Here is a 14,732-nt window from a genome sequence, read left to right as displayed (position 1 = left end):
CTTGACTTGGGTTTTTGACTAGGTTAGGTCGAGTTAATTCTTCTTTTATTTTTTCTTAAACTTGATATAGTTCAAGTCCCGGATCAACCTATTAAGTTAGTAATGGTTTTATAACCGAGGTTATTATAATATTATTAATTTAAACACTTAATATACAACAAAGTAAAAAAAATAAATAGCGAATTGTTTTTAAAAAATATATAAGTTTGATAACAATACATATTAAAGGTAAAATAAATTTTTAATATTTTATTATGTCATATCCACCATAACCAAACAGGATAAAAGACAATTATTTTATCTTGTATATAGGGATGAGCATTTCCAGTTCGGTCCGGTTCTGGGTCAAAATAAATAACCAAATCAAAATTATTTTTTTTCAAATTTTTGAACCGAACCGAACCGAAAACTAGTTCAAACCGACCAGGTTCGGTTCGGTTTTTTTCCCTTCCAAACCGGTCAGTTCGGTTCGCTAGCTTGAAAATCTATGAAATGATGTCGTTTCTGTACAAGCCACATACACAACTTTCTCCCTGAAAAGCATGAAATCTAGGGATTGATTCTAGCTTCAAGACGAAGCAGAAGAAGTAGCTGCTACCGCTTCGTGGGCTTCCTCTTTTTCTTCTGAGTTTGCTTGAAACGTAACTCGAGAGTAGAAAGAACTTGAATAGAGCATGACAGAACAGAACCAGTAGTTTTGAGCTTTCGATGACCGGGAGAAGGAAAACGAAATCAGGATTTGGTGAAGCCCACTGCCCCGTTCTGAAGTTTTCCTCTGTCGGTGCAGCGAGACAGGGAGATCGTATCGAAAAAACTGATTTTCCTCTCCTCCCCAGTTGAAGTATCAGATGAAAGCCTGGCTAGAGCGAATAGAAAGAGTGGATTATTAAACTCACTGCCCGTCCTCCCTTTCATTTCAGTAGTTGTTTGTCTGTGTGCCTCAGTGTCTGTATGGGGGGGCTGCTGGTTAAGAATCTTAAGATTAGAGAAGGAGAGATGCCGAGAGAGCAAAACAAATGGAGGAGCGGCTGGTTATGTTTTTTAGGGAATGCTCTTTTAGGTTTAGGGTTAGAAAAAGCTATCTATTTATACGTGTTTTTTTTTAAGTGTTGGCTTGGTTGAACCAGTTTGGTTCGATTCGGTTCAATCAGTTTCAGATTTTCGAAATCGAAACCGAATCGAACCGGATTTTTTTTCTGAATTTTTAATTGGTTAATTTGATTTTTTTTTCTGTTCGGTTTTTTTAGTTATTTTTTTTTAGTTTTCTCAGTTTAATTAGTTTATCGATTTTTTTGCTCATCCCTACTTCTACATCATTACCGAACACAATTCTATCTTAGTTTCATTTTTTATCTTATCTTTTATTTTTTTATTGTTTTTGTTTCTTTTGTCCAAGGACAATAATTAAACGCAACTTTAAAAGGTATTTGACATCGCTTTTGTTTATGCTACTAAGTAATTTTCAAGAATATTTCTCATTTAAAAACTTATTAAACTAATTTTTTTTTTAAATTTAGAAGTATCAAAATAAAAAATAAAAAATTGTTTTTTTAATACATTTTAAAGAAACTATTTTAAGAAACATTATTCATTACAGTCTTGAACTTCTCTAGGATTGATCTTTATTAATAAACATTATTCATTTTAAAAAAACTATTTTAATAAATTGATCTTCATTATCCCCAGCAAGAATCTTCACAGCTCCTACTTTGTGACCATACACGCAAACACAAAAACACCTTGAGGATGATTTCCCATCAAATTCAGCAGGTCCCGCAGGCATAATGGCAGCAGCATCGATCATAATAGCTTCTCTTTTTTCTTCTTCTTTTTTTCTACTTGTAATTGGTAAACCAATTTCCCAACACACTTGCTTCCCTGCTCAGATCTGAGAGCTCACATGGCATGCTTGCCCTGCGCTGCCATACAGTACGCTTTACAGATAAAAAGATAATAAGTAATCAATGAAAAAGCTTACAACAGGTATCAATGGTATTCGTTAAAAATTTAAAAAATATTATTTTAATATATTTTTAAATAAAAAATACTTTTAAAAAATAATCATTTTCACAACTTTAAATATACTAATATATATCTTTAAATATACCAAAAGGAGAGAGGGTGGGTGGGTGGGGGTTAAAAAAATAAAAAAATAAATAAAAATAAGCCCCGGTGACAATGATATTTGCCCCCTTCCTGTCCATCTGGAGCTCATATCCAAGCAAGCAGTATCATTGAAATTCCCACCTCTGCATCCATAATTGAAAAGCACTGACAAAATCAATAGGCCATGTGTGTTTTTAATTTGTGCATGCCGATCCTGATCATTATTTTTTATATATATATTTTTGTGGTAAATCAAATTACTAGCAGCAAGTGCATGCTGATGAATATAATAATCATACGTGCCAAGTTATCAATCGCTGTCTAGAAAAATAGCACAAACCACAAGAATTTATGTTTGGTAGTGTAATACTGGTTGCTTTTTAAATAATTTTTTATATTAAAATATATGTTAATAATTTTTTTTATTTTTTTAAAATCATTTTTGATATTAGCACATCAAAACAATCCAAAACATATAAATCATATTAAATTTTAGCAAAAAAAAATTAAATTTTTTAAAAACATGATTTGTATCGCATTCCCGAACATATTCTTACTTTACTTTAATATTAATAATGACTTTCATTTATTCCTGCAAATATTATTTATAGTTTTAAAATTCAGTTATAATTGTGGACTGGTGGGTCGAATTAGATTGATTTAGTCAACCCAAAATTATTCTATTTCAGTAATTTTATTTAAAAAATAATTAAAGTAATATCATTTCAAGAAAATATAAAAAATAAAAGTAGGTAAATTCTTACCCGATTCAACACGAAACCCAACCTGAGTTGGGTTTCGAGGTAAGTAGATTATTGACTTGACTATACCAGATTTAATAGCATTAAAAATGCTATTAGAAATGAGGCACGTGATTGTTTTTTTTTAATGAATAAATTCTATTATTGGCTTCTAGTTAGGAGCAGCATTGATTAAAAATGTATGTAAAGATTTTTTAGGGGTAACATTGTCTGATTCTTTACTTTAGGCACTTAGTTGACAATCGCATTACAGCCGGGGACTTGTTTGTAGTTATCCCCAAAGCGTGACATCTTTCTTCACAGGGTCTGAAAGCGAATCTTGTCACTTACAAAATTGAACACGTGTCAATAAAGGCAGCCTGTTTGGTGAGGCAGAGCTTCACTTGAATCTTCTTCTCTTTAATTTGTTTTCACAAACCCAATCATTTTTTATTCAATCAAAGCTGGAAACACATAGACCACTGGTTTACAAATTATATTTAATGATTTATTATTTTTTAAAATTTATTTATATTGTGTTGTGATGATCTATGGACCCTATTTAATTTCTTTCCCTTTCAAAAAATCATGGACCGCTTCTACAATTAGTTATAAATTCAGACGGATTTGATGTATTCATATAGTAGGCTAAGGATTTGGACCACTTTAGGCCAAAGAAAAATGTAATAAATAACTTAGCTTAACCTGGTACAAAATCTAGATCAGCCCATAGTCTTGTCTATTGATTTTTTAAGAAAATTAATTTTTTATTATAAAATGTCATTTTTTTTAAAATAACTCAGATTAACCTGTTTGAGAGTGTGATTGTAATTATTTTTCAAAATGATTTCACTCAGAAATATATTAAAATAATATTTTTTTTATTTTTAAAAAATTATTTTTTATATCAACTCATCAGAATAATCTAAAATTACTAAAAAAATATTAATTTAAATAAAAAATAATTCTAGTTATAATCACTTTGGTCGGTATAAAATCCAGTAGGGGTGTTTCGGCTTTATTAATTAGTGTTTACATAAGAAGTCATGTATAATCATAATTTAGTAATGTAGAGTAAAAAAAAAAATGATAAGAAAAAACTCAAGAAAATACACAAATCATAACATTGAACATTGCTCGTCGTAATTAGACCAACCATCTAACATTCCAGTACTAACAATCTCTTGATTAGGCATAATCATATGACCACGTAGCTACTAATAATCCTATTAAGCCCTCAAATTATAGGAACCCACCATTCATCCAATCACTAATTAGGGGATGCACAACTATTATTTTTCAAAGTTTTTTTAATTTAAAAAATATATTTTTAATTTTTTTAAAATTACTTTTGATATGGTATATCAATTTAAAAATACTAAAAAAAAATTAAATAAGAAAATAAAAATTTTTAAAGGACGAAAATAATGAAGCAACCCATCTCTCATGTCTCTGTTTGCCGGCACATGCACAGTGTTGCTGGCTTTAATGACCAATAACATCACTCCATGTCTCAACTTGTTCCCTGACAATGACCAATTTCCAACTCGACTGATTGGCCCGCATCAACATTGACCGCGTCGTGCCCAAACCAGAGCCTTCATATTTACAACATTATTTCGTAACAAATGGAGCATTAAATGAATTTAGAAATTGTTTTTTAAAATATTTTTTTATTTAAAAATATATTAAAATAATATTTTTTAAAAAATTATTTTTGATATCAATACATCAAAATGATCTAAAAACATAAAAAATATTAATTTCAAGTAAAAAAATAATTTTTTTTTATTTTTTTAAAAACACTTTTAAAACACAAAAATAAACAAAATTATATGAATAAAAAAGATAAATAAGTAAGAGGATAAACAATTAAGGCTCGTAATTCTTCTATTTCTAACCTGGCTTATACCGAGTTTTATGTTGAATTTGATGAGAGATGATTCATTATTTTTTTTTTAATTTTTTGATTTTTTTAAAATAATAATATTTTAATTTAAAAAAATATCTTAAAACAACTCAATTTAAAATTGACTAGAGTTTAATAACGTAATTAATCCACATATTGGATAAGAACAGATTTGATATACATGACCGTTTCTTATAGATTTGTAAATGTTACAATTTATTATCTTCAGTTTAAAAAATCCTACTGCTGGTTTGGTTTGGTGGTTTTTTTAAAAAAACTCTCAAGTCTTTCCCAACGGTTAATTAATAGCATATATATATATATATATATATATATATATATATATATATATATATATATATAAGGGACACTCCCTTTCCTTCTAATAGCAATTTAATTAAGAGCTAGGGTTTAGATCACTCTTGAGAAAACTACAAGATTAAAACTATAGAAATTGAATTAAACATGGAATATGATTTATTAAAGAAGGGACATTCCCCGTGGTCTTATTCTCAAAACTAGATCAATTAATTCATGTCCTATGATGAAATCTCAGAGAAGAAATGTCAGCAACTTTGTGGCTATCGATACATCCAAGTACGACTTCTGTCTCTGATTACCCTTCGTACAAAATTGGACACATGTAAATTAATGCATCTTGTTCGATATATAATTTTGCCAGACGAGAATCTTGACCAAGAGTTTTCTTGATCTCAAATCAAATTTATTAAACATGCCCTGCCCGGTGCATGATCCAGCTAAACAAGTTTGATTTTCAATCGAGACAGCAATACTGTTTTATTTTTTAAAAAATTATCAAAATAAAATTGTTTTGCAATTTCCCTTTTTTACAAGAGCTAAACAGGTTTGTTTTGACAGATTAATCAGGAGATTATCTCCGGGTTAATTATTTTTTAAACTCAGCCTAGAGTAAGAGACGGGTGCAGCGACCTAGTAACCCCGCCCCAAACGTGTCATTGTTAATTCAATCATGCTAGATAACAGAGGGTAAAACAGGAGGGAGAGTTCAATTTGTAGTTTGATTCCTTAAAAAATGGACTGGTTCAGTGTTTTTTCCTTGTAGAAACAAATGATGTCTCCTCCTTGCAGTGTCCTCCTAAATTATTATAAGGGCAATGTTTACCTGCCATAGTCTGGACCAGTGACGTGTGCAATGATGTGGGTGGCTGTGAACAGCATGGCAAGCTAATAGCCATAGCCTGGCTTAGCCTGGCTCGAATACTTGCTGTCACACAAATAGGTTCCCCTATTTAAGCCCTCAGGGATTGGATGTTCTGGCTTATCCGTGTCAGCAAGAAGAGGAGAAAGATAAATAGATTGTTTTCCAGTAAGTTTGTGAATGTTGTCTATGGTTTTGCTTTAGTGAATGAAGGAAAAGAAAATATGGCCTCTGCCAGGAATAAATTTGTATGTGAATAAAATCTGCGTACGTGGAGGAAACAGGAAAATCAGTCTCTCTTTTATATGTTCTCTGTGTGTTTTGCTTTTTTCTGATTTGCAGACTCCTTGTTTTTGATAGGTTGATGAACGAGTAGGTCTGGAAGGATTTGTGCTGTGTTAAGACTGGAAGAAGGGAGCTTAATTCTTGGGCTGGACTCTTGTTTGGCTCGATAAAACCATGGCAGAAGAGTATAGAGAGGCATTGTTGAAGAAGGATGATTACTACGAGAATTGCCCAGGATGTAAGGTTGACCAACTTAAAGAGTTGAAGAAAGGATTCCCTTTTCGTGAGCTTATTTCGATATGGATTGTTGTGCTTTGTACTGGTAAGAGTCTCATTTCAAATCATTTTGGACTCGAAAAGAAACCTGAGTTTTGTCTTGCAGCTTGTCAAGGTGAAAAGGTAGTGACTAGATTATCATTAAATGGTTTGGTTTGAAGCTGAATTGGGTGGCATTTCAACTCCATCACATCTCAATTGGCCTTCTGTTTCAGTTTTTTGGCTTCTCGCATCACTTGCACACTGTTTATTTGTGCAGTTTCTTTGATATATGGTAACTGTGATGTCATTTTTTGCAGCACTTCCAATATCAACTCTCTTCCCATTCCTTTATTTCATGGTGAGTTCCTGAACATGTTTTACAAGCCATCTGTATAACGCACACTGGAGTTTATGATTGCTTCTTTCCAAATGGCCCTGAAATGCACAGGCTATTCATGAATTGCATCTTTCTATTTGCAGATTAGAGATTTTGGAATTGCTGAGCGAGAGGAAGATATTGGCTACTATGCTGGATATGTTGGTAAGCTTCCTTTCCAGTATTTGCTTTTGACATATGTTGGAAAGTCATCATATAAGTTGTTGATGAAATGGTCCTGACGAATCCTTCTATGTATGTCAAAAGGGTCCTCATTTATGATTGGGAGAGCTCTAACTTCTGTTTTCTGGGGAATAGTAGCTGATCGCTATGGTCGAAAACCTGTTATACTTTTAGGGACCATCGCAGTGTGAGTGATCTCTACATTTCAAGTTCATGTTCTTACCATTAAGGTTGGGTTTTTGTGTTCTAAAAATATCATGTTTACTTTGTCTTGATTATCTTGATTATGGGTTGGTCTCAGGGTCATTTTCAATACTCTCTTTGGTCTTAGTGTGAATTTTTGGATGGCCATCATTACAAGATTTCTTCTTGGGAGTTTGAATGGTTTACTCGGACCAATAAAGGTAGGATTCTGTACTGTTTTTATCAAAATTTCCCTTGGTTAGCAAGGAACGACTGATAATTTGTCACTGTTCTCTTGGTTTTCTATTAACTTCTGTGATTTTTAGTTACGATTTATCCCTTATATTCTGTATACCTTCATGAGCAGGCATATGCAGTAGAGATTTTCAGGGCAGAATATCAAGCATTAGGATTATCAACAGTGAGTTTTATTAAACCTGTGCATAGTCTTGAGTTCTTTTGAAGCCCTGTTGGGTCTGAATTAACAGACGATTCAATTCCAGGTTAGTACAGCATGGGGTATAGGACTGATCATTGGCCCAGCTCTTGGAGGTTTCCTGGCTCAGGTATTTAAATTTCTTGATCATGCAATAACGTTCTGCAATGAAAATTCTGTCATTCTCATGGTCCGCTGTAAAAATTTGGGAATAGCATTCACAACGTGAAACTGACTCCTAAGCAGCTTGTGTAGCTCCCCCTCTCACACTTTCCTTCCTACCCCTTCTCTTCTTGTTAACAATTCTTCTAATGCTTGTTCACAATTTTGGTACTTCAGCCAGCTGAGAAATATCCAAATTTATTTTCCAAGGAATCTCTTTTTGGGAGGTAAATGAGTTTGAACTGTTCGATTTTTATCATGAGATGTTCTGTTTGATAACTTAAGTTCACATCTTCCAGTCATACAATGATATTCACAAACAGAGTGTCCTGTGCAGATTTCCCTACTTCTTACCATGCTTCTGTATATCACTTTTCGCATTGGCGGTCACGATTGTTTCTTGCTGGCTTCCGGTACTTTTCTCTATCAACTGATGCCTGTAAAATTTATGTAATGTTTCTTTCAAAGAGGTCTTATCTCATGCTGAGCATTGATCGTTGTTGTTTTGACCACTGATTGCTGGAAGTAAATCTTCCGTAGACTTCCATGATCATCAAAATATTGACATCTCAGCCAAGGCTCCAACTTTAGCTCATTCATGTCCTTGGACTTCTCAGCTGCTTTCATTTTGGGATTCCACTCCAGAAAGAAATGTTTTTTATACTAAAGCAGTACTTACCAGTTGTGACCTGCGGATCAGAGTCACCATATATATATATATATATATTGTGACCTATATACATCTCTGCCATCTCTATTAAGACCTATTAAGACCTTGAACTAGGCCACTTCTTGTAGCTACGTTGTGAACATTTACATTTTATGTAGTTCTGGATATATCGTACTCTGGGATTACGTTTGTTTTGTGAATCCAGAACTTGATTTATATCACTAGACGGCATCCTGATAAGTATATTATCTCTATCAGTATGTCATAACAATCAAAATCGACCAGCAAGGTCATCATGTCTTTTGTGCAACTTTTGGCCTGCAAATTTTTCCTAGACATTCATCCCTCTGTCTCTCGATGACTAGAATGTGTTCAATTTATGTTAGAATGGTGTTGGGATTAAGGAAACAAAACTATGACCTTCATCTGATCTTTCACTACATGCTTGTTTACGTGATAACTTTGGGAATGTATTACTGCCTATTTACCTCAACGTGGTTATTACAGGAAACTTTGCATGTGCACAATGAAAAGAAGACTTCATCCAATGATTCTTATGATGCTTTGGAAGCTGCAACCGGCGCATCTAAAGGAGACAAAACAAGAACAGATGATAAAGGAAGGAAACCATCTTCTAATGAAAGCCTTCTAAGGAATTGGCCTTTGATGTCCTCCATCATTGTCTATTGTATTTTCTCACTTCATGACATGGCTTACACAGAGGTATTTATCTTTCTCATTCCTATTAACCCGTTACTTTAATGACTGCAGTCAGGACTACTTACAGATTCACTCCTGTAGAAACAGCTTTATTTCATGCACTTAATAATGCTTTGTCTCTAGTTATAAGAGTGGCTATACTTGATTTCTTCTTCCTGTAGATATTCTCATTATGGGCCGAAAGCTCTAGAAAACTTGGAGGCCTGGGCTACACAACAGAGGATGTTGGTGAAGTTCTTGCAATCTCAGGCATGTATAACATTCAAAAGCTACTGAAACTTGATACAATACTCATGTTAACAACCCTGCTTTATGGTGACCCTATTCTCAAACTTACAGTGGAAACTCACTGACAAATTGTTCAAATAATAGGTTTCAGCCTTCTTGTCTTTCAACTTTCTCTGTATCCATACGTGGAGAGGATTCTTGGACCGATACCAGTAGCTCGAATAGCAGCGGCAAGCACTTAACACCCTTTAGCATCTATGCATGTTTCGTGCTTCCATCTATTCCTTTGTGACAGTTTTTTCGTGAACTTCCCAATGCAGGTCATATCCATACTGCTACTGTCAAGCTACCCTTTTATAGCTATGTTATCCGGGCTCGGCCTCAGCATTTTGATAAATTGTGCATCTATAATGAAGAATGTTTTTTCTGTAAGTGTACTTGAAGTTTGAACAACTTCAAATCGATGGTAGAATCAAATCCTTTTGGATCAGAAAGATTTTTAGCTCTTGTTGCCCTTCTCTGACACTACCTACCATGTTTGGATCACCAGGTTTCAATTATAACGGGCTTGTTTATTCTGCAAAACAATGCTGTGGTAAAGTTCTTTTCTTCTTTACTTACCACAAGTCTCTTGCTTCAATATATTGTCTTGATTTATTGCTGTTGCTTGTTGGAAAAACAGGATCAAAACCAAAGAGGAGCTGCTAATGGCATTTCTATGACAGGAATGTCTCTTTTCAAGGCGGTCGGTCCGGCTGGGGGTGGTGCTATGTAAGTGCCTTTGCCGATTATCTACTATTTAAGTAGTGTTTGGTTACCAAAAAAATAAAGATAGTTGGGATAGAGGGAACGGATCTTTTCTCCTTTTTATTTTGAAAGAATAGAAATTCACTCTAAATTATCCCAAAACCCAATTTATTTTTATGTCTACAATTCCGTTCCCTCAACAAAACATGTTTATCTCTTCCGTTCCCTCAACAAAACATGTTTATCTCCCTTGTATACATGTTTTTATTTATTTATCCCGAAACAGTAATTGAAAACTATCTCAATGTCCTGGTCTTCACAACAAAACTTACATCTCTTATTTAACACTTGAAGAAATTTAACAATTGTTTGCAGATTATCCTGGGCACAAAGGCGCCAAAATGCTGCATTTCTGCCAGGTATAATTTTTTGAGGATAGTTGCATTGCTAGAATCAACCTGTACCTTTTCATGTCCAAGCTAGAGCTTGACTCTGTAATGTTCAAATGCAGGGGTGCAGATGGTTTTCTTCATCCTGAACGCGGTTGAATTAATTGGAGTGCTGATGACCTTCAAACCTTTCCTGGCACAGAGACAAGACAAACCAAGAAACGGGACTGCCTGATTTTCATTGACAATCAATTACCTTAAAAAGGCTATTGTTGTTGTCCGCAGGAGGAGAAACTAGTTCTGCGGTATGCATCTTTTATGTAATGTTTTGGTCTGGGCAAAAGGCAGCACTGCTATCATGTTGCTGTACGTAGAACGTGCTTAATAATGACCAGAAAGAAAGTAGGAATTCTAATGAGGAAAGGTCAATCACACGCAGGCTAGCTATCATGTGACTTCCATGGAATCTGCAGTTGTCAATTAACACTCCTTCTTTCAATATTAATCATTGGCTAGATTTTGCCTTTTTTCATTAACAATGGAAGGTCTAATTTGTGCCATCTTTTAAGCTATGAAGTGACTTCACAACATTTTGTTACGTTGTTGACAGCTATTGCTTAGATTTTGCGTTACCGGTTAACGATATAAAATTATATATTTTTTTTAAAATAAAATTAAAGGTGAGGGCTACTCTTTTTTCTTTTTTCTGGCCTTCCTCATCAAAGGTCAACCATTAATTCCCGCCTAGCTGTATAGGGCTATAGGCAGCTAGTGGGTTGAACAAGACCTGAAGCAACTCCCCCAGCATTGGTACATGATGCTTCAGCCGGTTGATTTTGGTAAGTGAGATTTATGTCTTCCAGTTTAATCCCAGTGCATGGATGTTTCTTACTGCAATCAAATTTCACTGCGATTTCTCTTGCCGATGATCCATGGATATCCTGGTAAATCACGTCGCTAATTTGAACCCCAGAAGCCTATTTAATTTATACAAAACGGCAAAGTGATCAAAATAATAAATTTTTTGAATGTTCAAGCTAGTGTCTCTTCAATTTACAATCTTTTAAAGTAGAATTAAAAGCGAGTTACCTGACCAGGGCAATTCTTGTTCCCGGGGCAATAATTCTGATCAATTATAATTGGGTTTTGGACATTATTCATGACTGCATGTTGGAAGAGAATATTTCTAGCAAAACCATTGCTAGGTCTTCCCCAGGACTTGATTCTCACTCCATTTTCAGTGCCAGTAAATGTAGTGGTTTTGACTGTCACATTCTGCACACCAGCCTCTTGGACATCTTGGCCTAAACTTCCAATGCTACATCAACCATGTACACATAATTATCTAATTAAGTAACTGATCCCATGATTAGGAGCATATTAAATATTAGAAAAGTACGATCATTAGACTATGTTTTGCTTACCTGATTCCATGGCCAGGTCCACACGCCACGTTTTCAATCCACAAATCAGAGGTACCAGGGCCAATAGATACACAGTCGTCACCAGTTCCAATCCTCGAATTCAAGATGGTGACACTGGTTGATGAGGAAACATGAATGCCATCCGTGTTAGGGCTGTTGCCGGCCGCAGATACTCTCACTCCTTTCACTTTGACATTTTGGCAGGCATTGATGACAATGTGGAACATTTGGCTATTTAGTGATGTTAGTCCAGTGATCACAATGTTATTTGAATTGGAAAATTTGAGTGACTGTAAAAATCAAACAAGAAGATTAATGGAAGAGAATAATATAAATTATATCTTGAGAATCCACTTAATAATTTAAGCATTAAGATGATATTTTGACATGATATCATAGCATTAATAATTAAGCGGTTACAAGTTCAAATCTCATCATCCTTATTCTATTCGATAAAAATTAAATACAACGTAACATGAGTTTGTACAAGTTCAAGTCTAAATTAATGGCTTTCATGACTTGAAAAGATATATTAGAGAATAATATAAATCATATTTTAAAACTTCAACCAATAACTTAAATTTTTAAATTAAAATAGTTCTTTAATAAAAAATAGTTTTGATGAGCACATATTCACCGAGTATTTTAGCCTACAAACCAAAAAAAAAAAACATGATCAATCTGTCATATTTAGCGTACCGTTGCGCCGCTAGGGCAACTCTTGCCGGATTTCTTGCAGGACCAAAGTCCAGCACCTTGTCCATCTAGAGTTCCTCCAGATAGAGTAACCCCATTGACATGCTCGAAGACTAGCCAATTTTTAGCACCGCCAATGAGCCCATAATCTGATGGAGCGACTAGAGAACCAGCTACACTTACCAAGATAGCATTATTCTTGCAAGGACCCTGAAATATCACTTGACCTAAAGAGAAAATCCCTTTAGGAACATAAAGAGTGGCTGGTTTTGTAGATGCACATGCTTGTGACCAAGCGGCGGCAAAGGCCTTGGTTGAGTCAGTTTTCCCATCAGGCTTGGCCCCATAACTCAAGACGCTATATTTTGCTGACCTTGCTAAAGATGAGGAGGCAAAGAAAATGAAGAGGAGGGTACTAATAACAAGAGGGCTCATTAGAAGTACTGGAAGCTTGGATGGCAAGAAAGCAAATTGAAAGAGAGAGTGAGAGACCGATCGAGGAGACTTGTGCTTGGAGATTAATGGTGGGAGGCTGAGGCAGCTGTTATACTTGGTATTTACAGGGAGTACTTTAGTCCACGATGTTGCATGACTTGGCCAATTAAGGGAAAATTATTTAAGTGCAACAAGCTCGAAGGAATAATATTGAAGAAGACAATTTATCCAAAAGTTTCTTTGATAATATATATATATATATATATATATATATATATATATATATTAAATTGGTCACTAAATTCAATTCCTAACATTCATTCCAGTCATTTGACAAGTGTCTAGTTAACTAATAAACAGAGCATATTGTTAAGAATTGAATCTCCTCGCATTTGGATCGATGGCAATTTGGATCTTTGATAATATATATATATATATAGCTCAGGCTATTATGCTACTGTTGCAGAAACAATACAAATTTCGGATTGGGATTGTAGTTTTTAACAAGGTATAAGCCAGAATACTAAGGTTCTAGTTTTTCTTTCATCTTGTAGAGAATATCGTTTCTGCTAAAATTAATATAGTGAAAATTCAGCTATACCGGCAATGATCTCGTTCGTTCGTAATGCAGACAATATTTAAATATAAACAAATGTAAATACACAATTATTATCAAACGTATGTAAAAACACTCATGATTTGTAGCTAGTTAGCGTGGCACACAACATATGCATCATCGCATACCTTTCTCCTCCTTATTTCCGGTGCTATGTATATTTTCTTTGCTTTAAGCACAAGATCAAGGTCTCCTCATGCAATTCTTCCCAATCTCTGGCTATCTTTTCCAGATTATTTTTTATTTAATTTTCCAAAGAAAAATCCATCACTTTATAACCTGATCAATTAATAGATAACCCTAGCTATGTATGAACGTGTCCCTTGGGCACATGTGATTCAATATACGCTCATTGAATGCGAGAATTGTGTGCAGTACTGTGCATGTTATCTCTTCCGCCATGTTTTAAGAGCATGTTTGGAGTCTGACAATGAAAGTTTTTTAAACTCATTTTTCTAAATATATTAAAATATTTTTTATATTACTGAATCCAAACGATTAAAAAAAAAGGACTAAAAAAATTCATCTAAAACTAAAATATAAAAATTATTTTTTAAAAAAAATACAGTTAAACCGCAATAACAAACAATTTCTTACTACAATATGATTTTACGTCCATTGTGATTTTGACAATTAAAAAAAAATTAAGTCTTCTAGTGAAGTTACTGTGTCCCAAGATATAGTTTATTATTCATTATAATTATTTTGCCCTTTTATCATTAAATCTTTTAACTTCGTATCGAGGACAAAATGGTCTTTTCACTATGACATAAATGACTTTTGATGAATATATAGGGTTATGTTGGTAATTTTGATTTAAAATGCACGGTCAAATTCTCATTTAACCCTTGAATAAAATAACCCAATGCCCGCTACTCAAGGGTTTTTTGTATTTTTATTTTTAATGTAATAGTATAATTAATTACTTTAATACATTTAAAGATAAAACCAATTAGACTCTCACCCAAGGGTTTTTTTGTCATTTTAAT

At 33.9% G+C, this 14,732-nt stretch overlaps 2 protein-coding genes across 4 annotated transcripts; one reads left to right on the top strand and one right to left on the bottom strand.

Moving 5' to 3' along the window:
- Nucleotides 1-5,821: 5,821 nt before the first annotated feature.
- On the top strand, nt 5,822-11,111 carry LOC133705892 (protein ZINC INDUCED FACILITATOR-LIKE 1-like). 3 transcript variants are annotated; one of them, XM_062131319.1, is made up of 18 exons: nt 5,822-6,183; nt 6,296-6,542; nt 6,796-6,836; nt 6,959-7,019; nt 7,122-7,224; nt 7,339-7,441; nt 7,588-7,641; nt 7,724-7,786; nt 7,996-8,045; nt 8,156-8,231; nt 8,996-9,211; nt 9,370-9,457; nt 9,581-9,666; nt 9,757-9,864; nt 9,987-10,031; nt 10,119-10,207; nt 10,559-10,602; nt 10,695-11,111. In XM_062131319.1, exons 2-18 carry the CDS (start codon nt 6,395-6,397, stop codon nt 10,805-10,807), a joined length of 1,488 nt encoding a protein of 495 aa, XP_061987303.1. In that variant the 5' UTR covers nt 5,822-6,183; nt 6,296-6,394; the 3' UTR covers nt 10,808-11,111. The 3 variants fall into 3 exon arrangements, with proteins under 3 accessions (XP_061987303.1, XP_061987302.1, XP_061987301.1); XM_062131318.1 differs by having other exon boundaries at nt 5,822-6,202; XM_062131317.1 differs by having other exon boundaries at nt 5,824-6,103.
- Nucleotides 10,985-13,271, bottom strand: LOC133705893 (polygalacturonase-like). The gene is made up of 4 exons (XM_062131320.1): nt 12,696-13,271; nt 11,997-12,286; nt 11,662-11,890; nt 10,985-11,549 (listed from the first exon to the last, which is right to left on the bottom strand). Exons 1-4 carry the CDS (start codon nt 13,125-13,127, stop codon nt 11,331-11,333), a joined length of 1,170 nt encoding a protein of 389 aa, XP_061987304.1. The 5' UTR covers nt 13,128-13,271; the 3' UTR covers nt 10,985-11,330.
- Between the last annotated feature and the right edge of the window lie 1,461 nt (nt 13,272-14,732).

Source organism: Populus nigra, chromosome 10 (genome assembly GCF_951802175.1).
Source record: "Populus nigra chromosome 10, ddPopNigr1.1, whole genome shotgun sequence".
NCBI classification, from domain to species: Eukaryota; Viridiplantae; Streptophyta; class Magnoliopsida; order Malpighiales; family Salicaceae; genus Populus; species Populus nigra.
The sequence above is the reverse complement of the archived record's forward strand: the minus strand, read 5'-3'. Positions and strand labels throughout refer to the sequence as shown.